The sequence below is a fragment of the Mustela lutreola genome, chromosome 1 (assembly GCF_030435805.1).
Source record: "Mustela lutreola isolate mMusLut2 chromosome 1, mMusLut2.pri, whole genome shotgun sequence".
NCBI classification, from domain to species: domain Eukaryota; kingdom Metazoa; phylum Chordata; class Mammalia; order Carnivora; family Mustelidae; genus Mustela; species Mustela lutreola.
Window position 1 is genome coordinate 278,213,231 of NC_081290.1, and position 10,468 is coordinate 278,223,698.

At 38.1% G+C, this 10,468-nt stretch overlaps 1 protein-coding gene across 1 annotated transcript; it reads right to left on the reverse strand.

The window, feature by feature from the left end:
• Positions 1-4,596: 4,596 nt before the first annotated feature.
• GLYATL2 (glycine-N-acyltransferase like 2) lies at positions 4,597-10,117 on the reverse strand. Its single transcript, XM_059140373.1, is given in 5 exon segments — positions 4,597-4,987; positions 7,457-7,529; positions 7,532-7,638; positions 7,730-7,854; positions 10,040-10,117. Coding segments are annotated over 5 exon segments (759 nt in total). The 5' UTR covers positions 10,103-10,117.
• Positions 10,118-10,468: the final 351 nt, after the last annotated feature.

The following is a 10,468-nucleotide window of genomic DNA, read 5'->3' on the forward strand; positions in this document are numbered from 1 at the left end:
TCAGTTATTTGGATTCTTGCCAATGAAGTAGTCCCTGCACTTAACCTTGAATTCCTTTCATGATTTAAGGGGAGAATCTTGACCAGAACCACTAAGGCAATGGTTGTATTATTATTTTTTTCTTTATTTCCCCCATGGTTGGGGAAATGGTTGGCACAATAATGTTGGTTAACACCTCCATCCCATCACATAATTACCTCTTTTTTTGTTATGAGAACATTTAAGATCTACTCTCTTAGCAACTTTCAAATATCAAATTATTAATTATCATCACCATGCTGTACATTAGATCCCCCAGAATTTATTTATCTTATAATGGGAAGTTTGTACCATTTGACCAATGTTTCTCCATTACCTCAAACTCCCAGTCCCTGGCAACCACTATTCTACTCTCTGTTCCTTTCAGTTTGGCTTACTTAGATTCTGTACAAAAGTGAGATCATACAGTATTTGTCTTTCTCTGGCCTATTTAAGTTGGTGTGATGTCCTCAGGATCCATTCATGTTGTCACAAATGGCAAGATTTCCTTCTTTGTTATGACTAGATAGTATTCTTCTGTGTATGTATACCACAACTTCTGTATCCATTCATCCATTTGTGGACACCTAGGCTGTTTCCATATCTTAGTTACTGTCTATAATGCTGCAGTAAACATGTAGATACAGATATCTCCATCTCTCTTTTTTTTTTTTTTTAAGATTCTATTTATTTGTCAGAGAGAGAGAGAGAGTGAGCACAAGCAGGGGGAGGGAGCAGCAGGCAGAGGGAGAAGCAGGCTCTGTGCTGAGCAAGGAGCCCCATGTAGGACTCAGTCCTAGAACTCTGGGATCATGATCTGAGTGGAAGGCAGATGCTTAACTGACTGAACTACCAAGGCATCAACAGATATCTCTTTGAGATTGTGATTTCCATATATATATATATACATATATGTTGAAGGTATATATATATATACCTTCCATATATATATATATACATATGTTGAAGGTATATATATATATACATATATTCATATGTATATATATATATATGAAAAAATAAATATATATCTCCAAACGCCAAGCAAGCACGTGGCCCAAATCCCTAGACAATGTGTGCCATTTCTCCCGAACTTTACCCAAACTGATATTGATTTGGGTAGAAACCTCGTGAGAATTGGCTGGAAACCTCTGGCGAACTCGTAGAACATTTACATCTATATAGATATATAGATATAACATATATGCATCTATATATCTATATAGATAGATATATGGATATGAAGGTAATGAAATATAACATTCATATGAAATATAACCTTAATATGAAATATAACCTATGTGTGTGTATATATACATATATATATACACACACACACGCACACACACACACTCAGAAGTGGGTTTGCTGGATCATAAGATAGTTCTAGTTTTAATTTTTTGAGGAACCCACATACTGTTTCCACCGTATTTTATACCACCTGACACAAAGTAAAGACTCAATAAATTAGGAAGAATTTATACCAACATAACCATCTATTTAGCCACTCCATTTACCAAGGGCAAAGACTCATTCATTCCACAAGTAACTCTAGAAAGCCTACTGTGTGCTGGGCATGGGGACCTGAAAAAGACCTCAGACCAGAATGAGGCAGCTGTGCTATATCTTGGATGGTATTAAGACAATAGAAGTACAATATTTCTGAAGATTAATCTGACATTAGCTAGGAGCATCTCACAAAAAGATCACATGACAATAAGAAGCCAAGTTGAATTTGATGCCAGATTACCAGGGACATAACATTGATGTATTGTCAAGTACATTTGGGATTACCTTCAACGTGTGTGCGTGCACGCGCACGCACACACACACACACACACACACACTAAAAACAAAAACATGATGTTCAATAAATACATTTGGCTGAGACAGGCAATTCAAGGGAGTTGGCACATTTTGGTATTTGCCTGCATTGATAATGGACAAAGCCCTATACAGGACACTTTGAAATCTTTGATGAAACCATTCTAATATTTGGAATTTATCCAAAGAGAACAATTCAAATGAAAAATGCTCTATGAATAATTTTGTAAAGCAATACTAACTCATGGAGAAGTATTAGACACAATCTCAGTTTACATAAATAATGAACTATTATTATTTTACAAATCTAAGACCCATTAACATGAAAGATATGATATATGTGCTGGTATATGGAGTCTTAAGATGAACACAAAAAGGGCACAAAATGACAATACATAAATTCTAATCAGATATGTAAAGTCTTTTTGTATGCATATTTATATAAATCACATAAGTATGATAGCAGCAATGTCCACAATAGCCAAACTATGGAAAGAGCCCAGATGTCCATTCACAGATGAATAAATAAAGATGAGGTATATTATGTACAACATACACGATGGAATATTAGTCATTAAAAAGAATAAAATCTTACCATTTGTAGCGATATGGATGGAACTGGATGGTATTATGCTAAGCGAAATAAGTCAATCAGAGAAAGACCACTAGATGATTTCATTCCTATGTGGAATTTAAAAAAGAAAGCAGAGGATCATAAGGGAAGGGAGGGAAAAATAAAACAAGACAAGATCAGAGAGGAAGACAACCATAAGATACTCTTAACTATAGGAAACAAACTGAGGATTGCTGGAGGGGAGTTTGGTGAACGGATGAGATGACTTAAATAATGAGCATTAAGGAGGGCACATGATGTGATGAGCATTGGGAGTTTTTGCAACTGATGATCACTAAACTACTTAACTCTACCTCTGAAACTAATAATACACTATATGTTAATTAATTTAATTGGAATAAAATTTTTAAAAATATGAAAATATAAAAGGAAACACCAAATAATACCATAGGAGTGTTACAGTTAAGACTTTTTTAAATTGAAATTTTATGGCTTTAAATTTACACTTAATTTCTGTGGTCCTCTTACTAGAATCTACCTCATCCTTTTGCAACTTCAAGCAGGACACTTAATTTCCCTGGTCATCATTTATCCAAGGGAAAAATTCTGACTACCTTAGAATGTTACTAGAGGATGGAATAAGATAATGTTTACATAGTATGTCTGTAAATTGTGTTTTCTGTCACCCAAACCAGCATATTCCTTCTAGAGGCTGTTTGAGTGTCTCCCCTCTACCAACAGCTGACTCCCAATTCTCCTTGCATTTCTTTATCAATTCAGAACAAGAGCTTGGCTTTGTCTTGTCAATAATTTCTCACAGAAAAGGGTATTGCCCCATGCACAGTGGGTGCCTGATACAGGTATCTGAAATGGAAGACCATTTTAGCCCAGCACAATTCTCAACCCAAACGAGTTCAGCAATTCTTACCCACATCCAACAGTAGCATTTTGATTCATTCTCTTACAGTGGGGAGAGCAAAAAGAGACGAGGGGTCCCAGAGCAATGATTCTCCCTTGTTATCACCTGCAAAGCTGTCAATCTTATTCAGTATCTGCAGAGATCCCCAAGTAAAGACAAAAGGCTGCAGGCCATTCTAGAAGATGAAAGGCACCATCAGCACAAACTTTTGGCAGCAGTGTATGAAAGTCAGTCCCTCCCTCAGGATCCCATGTTCAGAGAGGCTCCAAAATATTGACATGTTTGAAGCTTGCCTCTGAGACTCTTTTCTCAGAAGGCTCAGGTGTTCTCTGGTCTTACAGTTCCTTCCATTACTCAGCACTTCTGTCTGGACTGTGAAATCAGCTGGCTAAGCACAGGAAGGTAGATGGACCTCTATAAAAAATACCTCTTTTCCTTCCTTCCCCTTTCACAAGCACCAACAAGAAGAGAAAGTTATTGTTAAGATTTGACTTTTAGAATCAGAGTTTTTAACTGTAAGTAAAGAAATTACTTATTTGGGGGGGGCCTGAGTGGTGCAGTTGGTTAAGCATCCAACTCTTGGTTGGAGGTCATGATGTCAGGGCCCCACTTTGGGTTCCACACTCAGTGCAGAGTCTGCTTGAATTTCTCTCTCCCTTTTCCTCTGCCTCTGCCTCTTGAAAATAAATAAATCTTTAAAAAAAAAAAAAAAGCTAATAAAAAAACCAAACAAAAAAAATTTCACTCATGACCACATAATTTAATTCAGTAGAGTATCTCAAAACTCTTGAGAGGGTTTTGGTCCTCTCAATCAAAGGCTGTGGGGCTTTGAGAGGTTCTTTGGGAAATTTTGTCAGAGGAAGGGGAAGATACCAGAGAAGACACTTTTCAAATCAGTCTTTTTATTTTCAAGCATGGAAGCATGGAAAAACAGGATTCTCTCATGAAAGAAGACTTCAAAGAGGAAAATATTGCTTTGAAAGGTTTATCTTGGCACTAATGATTGACATTGGATGATTTTAATTCTGAGAGGTCTGTCAACATAAAGGCAAAACATAACACCAAAAGTTCAAGCTTCCATTTTTCTCTTTTATGGAGGAGGACAAAAATATTATGCAAGAGTGGGTTAAGTAATGCATGGAGCCCAAATAATTGGATTTTTTCCTGCTAATATAAATTATAATGTTTGTTTTTAAACTGGTATTTTTTTCACTGGTAAGAAAGGCTTGTCATGGACAGTGGCACTAATCAGTAATATTTTCTAGGAATGCATTTCCCACTGATGCCAGACACAAGGAGCAGCCTGAAGCCCTACACTTCTCAGTGCCTGAAGGTTTTCTTCATCTCTTGACACATGGAAATAAAATGGCATTTTTTTCTGAATAAAATACTTTATGAAGTGAAAACTGATTTTCTTCATGTAGCCTTTGTCTCGGTATTTGAGGACAGTGTAACCCATTCTCATCTCACAAGACTGTTCCATCACAATCCAAGAGATAGGGTCCCCCTCTGGACCCAGCACACCAAATCCTGGAAAATTCTGGAGACAGCATTCAATATATTTCAAGCTCCTTTCATTTTTTCCAAAGTTCCACTGCTCATTCACAGGCCCCACATGGGAGGCATCCAAGATGTTCTGAAAGCTTCCTTTCCTGTCAACAAAAGAATGTGCATTTATTCAGCCAACATTTACAAAACACCAGGATTGCAGAGAATAAGACATCAACCCTTTCCTTGAAGATCCCACAGCCTAGAAGAAGAAACAGAAGGGGGGGAAAAGAAAAACAAACCCTACTAATTCTTTGTCTGCTTCAAAAATGTTCCCAAATAATTAAGAGGGAGCTAACTGTATGTGCTTTATGATACACATAGTATAATACATCTCAAAAAAAAGTCTAATCCTATATCCGAAGAAAGAAGAAAATAAGATACGTCTTAAAAGAGGAAGGATATAGATAGGCCAGAGTAGTCCTTGATTTTGTTTGCCTGAATTTTGTTTGAGGATGCATGTGTGAACACACAGATTTTGAATTCTACCCACAAAATATCTAAGTGCATAAGATAATATTCCTTTCAACAGATATTTCAATAAAATATGTATCACAGGAAGGTGAGAGACATATTGATCTTATGGTTTCATGTGTCCAAAAGCCCATTCATCACCACATGCCTCTAGAGAAGTGCCAAAAATGCAATGTAAGAAACACCAGTATAGGAAAAAGAATATTGGAATTTCCAGTGGTAATGGTTACAATTTAATACTAATTCTCTCACTGGATAAATTATCTGAGACTGAGTCTTTTCATCTGCAGAATCAGAATCACATCCTCTGTGGGTGGAGGAGGTGGAAGAGTCCTAAGAAGTTTCACCTATCCCCAGGGAGGAGGAGTTTTCCAGAATTGGTCAATTTCAAGGTCACCCAGATATTAATGGAGAATTCTTTATTTTTTCTTTGATCCCTTATTATCCAGTTATAACCTTCTCTAAAGACTGCCAGTAATGCCACTTAGTTATGTAACCTTCCAGTAGCGCTCTGTAATTTTAGATGTTTACATATTATGATAGCATACTATATATGTTACTCAATTTTATTTGTTGTTGCTTTTCACCTAGCCATACATTTTGAAATTCTTCCCATATAGTTCATATAGAGCTGCTTCCTTCTTGTTAATGGCTGCCATTACTCCATAACAAATCGACCTGTGTTGCTACTGAAGGACACATTTGTTATTTCATATGTTATGCTTTCACATATTGAATTCATCTAAATCTTAAAATCCAATTTGGGAACATCTTCCATAATATACATATTCTTTTACCTAACTATTTCAATTCCAGGACTCATCTTTCAGAAATAGTTATACAATTCGGGCAATGATCTCTTTATGAAGATATTTCTTGCAGAATTTTTGTTACTAGGAAGAATTGGAGATAAATTGAAGGTGTGCTAAAATGGGAATACTTAACTGTGCATCTCTTTCTTATAGAAATCTATGCAACTGCCAAAATGAATGAAACATATCTATATGAGCATACATGAAAGGGTTACATAGCATACTGCTGAGGAAAAAGAAACTGCAGTACAGTATCTGCATATGTTGTCAAAACAAAAAAGAACAAGAAAACAAAACCAATTCATACATGCAGAGTACTAAAAGCACACACACCAATTTTTTTTTAATTTTTAATTTTTTATAAACATATATTTTTATCCCCAGGGGTACAGGTCTGTGAATCACCAGGTTTACACACTTCACAGCACTCACCAAAGCAACACACACCAATTTTTAAGAATATTTACAACTACACCGCCATCAAAAAGAATGAAATCTTGCCATTTGCAAGGATGTGGATGGAACTAGAGAGTATTATGCTAAGCAAAAGAAGTCTGAGAAAGATAATTATCATATGATTTAACTCCTATGTGGAATTAAAAAAAGAAAAAGGAGATGAACATAGGGAAAGGGAAGGAAAAGTAAAATGAGATTAAAACAGAGAGGGAGGCAAACTATGAGACTCTTAACTATAAGGGCAAACTGAGGGTTGCGGAAGGGGAGGCGGGGGTGAATGGATAGGGCAATTGGGTGATGGGCGTTAAGAAGGGCACGTGATGTAATGAGCACTGGATGCTCTATGCAGTGGATGAATCCCAAAATCTATCCCAAAATTAAAAGAATACACTCTGTGTTAACTAAACTTAATGTAAATTTAAAATTTTTTAAAAATAATATTTATACCTGGACAGGAAGATTGTGGGGAATCCAAGTGAACAAACCTTCACTTTTTACTTTGAATACTTGCATAGTTTGTAGAGCATGTGATATTTTTGCAAGAAATACATAATTTCAGTAAAGATTCTCTAATCACTCTAATCACTATAATGTTCAGGACCCTCCCAGGAGGACTCGTATGAGAACTCAGTAGTTATACATGGAAAGGACCTCATCTAATGAAGACCCTTCTCCTGCTCAGCAAACTTCGGCTAATAGAGTTCCCTTCTGTTACCCCTACAAATGTGTACTGCATAGTTTATTGTCAAACTGTGCATTTCTGAGTGTGGTCCTTATGACAACTGAATGATTTGTTATTAGGAATTTGGGAAGCTACACAAAAAATCTCACTTGCTATCTTCATCCACTTTGGGCATGCTAAATGATTCCACCAAACCCATCTCATCATCACTTGATGTCTTGGGTTCTCTGGTATTTCTGTCATAATGAGTGTGGTCTTCAAGTGATCTTCCTGCACTGATTTTGCAGCTGAAATCTTTCTTATTGCCGCCCCCACATTCACTTGGCAACCTGGAAAGGAGAAGAATGGGCAGTGCCTATCCCCTTCCACATCTAATGTGAAAGAACCAAGGGTCTTTGCCTTTTAACTTGGATCAGTCATCTTGGATCTGGAAAGTTTGTTCCCAACTGATAACCTGGGGGCATGCCAGGACTTCCTCTAACTTGTCAGGAGCTTTGGTGAAGATGTGGTAAGTGTTGGTATAACGATCCAGGTCGTCTTTCATCTCCTGATACAACAAGTATTAATCATACTTATATGATAGTATGATTTACGAATTGTTCTTGCATATGTCTGGAGTGCGAGAGGCTCAGTTGTTTAATACCCTCTGTTTGGGGGATGCCTGGGTGGCTCAGTTGGTTAAGTGTGGCTCAGTCAGTTAAGTGTCTGCCTTCAGTTCAGGTCACAGTCCTGGGGTCCTGGGATTGAGTCCCACATCATTCTCCTTGCTCAGAGGGAACACTGCTTCTCCCTTTGCCTGCTTCTCCTCCTGCATGTGCTCTCTTTCTCTCTGACAAATAAATAAATAAACAAATATTTTTTGAAAACATATCCCGTGTTTTTCCCAGAGGTGCAGACAGAAAATGGCCTTGGAGTCCCTTGAACAATAATCACCAGGGACAGACCGAAGATGGTGTCTTGAGGCAGCTCTTGGTAAGGTGGGAAGCAGCTCCATTGTCTGAGATGGAAGTTTCACCAGAAATAGGGTGTGTTAAGGGTTTTAAAGAGACAGTGCCTACCTTGTGGAGAGAAATATAGGAAAATATAGGAATATAGGGTATCAGGACTTGAGGTCTGTGAAGAGACCATGTCCAGGCTAATTCGGACTCAGCACTCTGGTGCTGGCATGGTGATTGGCTCTTTTTTGTTTGTTTGTTTGTTTGTTGTTTTTTTTCGCTGTCACGGATATATTTTTTCCAGGGGTATATATTTTTTTAATTTATTTTCAGTGTAACAGTATTCATTGTTTTTGCATCACACCCAGTGCTCCATGCAATCCGTGCCCTCTCCAATACCCACCACCTGGTTCCCCCAACATCCCCCCGTCCCTCCCCCCCCACCCCTTCACTCTTGCTGTGCATGTGAATAGAGAGGACTTTCAGGAAGAACAGTCAAGCTGGAGCTCACAGCACCTGGAGGGAAGGGCCCTTCTCCCATGCCCCTCATTCCTGCTGACCTTCTGCAACTTAACTCCCTTAGAGGTTGTTACCGGTGAGTTGTGCTCTAATTTTCCTGATAACTATGTAAATGGAGAAGTGTGGGTAGAGGGGTTAAAAAAAATCCCTGTTCTGGGGTGGAAGAGATTCGCTTATACCCCACAAATCTGTAAGATGGGAAAGGTATTTTCTTTAAATACATAGTTGTCTCTTTTTTCTTTTCTTTTCTTTTTTAGATTTTATTTGTTTATCTGAGAGAGAACAAGAGAGAGAAAGAGAGAGATTATGTGTGTGCATGTGCACAGGAGGGGTAGAGTGAGAAGCAGACTCTCCACTGAGTGGGGCTTCCCCACATGGGACTCTATCCCAGACCCTGAAATCATGACCTGAGCTGAAGGCAGACACCCAACAACTGAGCCACCCAGTCACCCCACACAGTTGGCTCTTGAGCAACACTAGTTTGAACCGTGCAGGTCCACTTTCGAGCAATTTTTAAAAAATAAATACCATATAATGCTGTAAATATATTTTCCCTTAGTATTTGAATAACATTTTATTTTCTCTAGCTTACTTTATTGTAAGAATCTGGTATACAATACAAGAGCATATAAAATATGTGTTAATAGACTGCTTGTTATTGGGAAGGCTCTGGTCAACAGTAGGCTACTAGTTGTTGAGTTTTTGAAGACTTGGGAGTTCTATACAGATTTTTGACTGCGGGAGTTGGTGTCCCTAACATCTGTGTTGTTCAAGGGTCAACAGTACATGACTCATATCATGTTTAACAGTGCTCTGACACAGTAATTTTTATCAACTTTGCTTTTATAGCTAAGAAAGCCACAGTCTTCTAACGTCACACAACTAGTCACTTGGCAGATTTAGATCTGAAACCCAGCATTGATTCAGATATTATTGTATTATATTGCTTTAGTCCCAGGGAAAGCAAAACATTTCCTAATTCTCTCCAGCCACAAACATCTATCTTGAGGTATATGCCTGCTATAAGAATCTCAAAGGAAAAAAACTGACCAGATGGGATCCCGACGTTATTTACAAGCCCTGGATTATTGGCTATTTGGTTTATACCCATGACTTATTTCACTATCCTCCCCTTCTCTCCAAGCAGCCCTTCCAAAATCTATATGGGTCAGGGGTGCCAAGGTTCTTCTCCGCAGCCCCCAGATTCAGTTCCCTCATATGCACAGGGAGACCATCCTGATTGTGACTGGCTTGGTATTCAGTAGCTTGTGCTCTTACCTCTTTCCGATGCCAAGTAATTACCATCTGATAATCTGGCCAGGTGTCCACCAGCACTTCCATGTTGAATGAGGTTTAAATGTTGAAAATGGCACCATATGCCTAAAAAAGCACAGATGAACAGGTGAAAATGACATTTTCCTTTGAGATAGGGTCTTAGAAGTAGTTGGGAAATAATCCAAGATTTAGGAGCACTAAAGGGGATAGAGCTAGTGATTTCAGGATGGCTCCCCAAATACCCATTGGAGGGTATGCTGGGAAAAAAAAAAAAACCAGGAAAGGTCCACAAAATCTAAGGAAATAGCCTATTCAAGAGGAACTGGCTCCCCTGACATTCATTCATTCTTTTTCTAAAAAATTCATTCCTTTTTTCCCCCACTTCATAATATACCATTTTTTGGGCACCTGTTGTGTGTCAAGTGTGAAGGA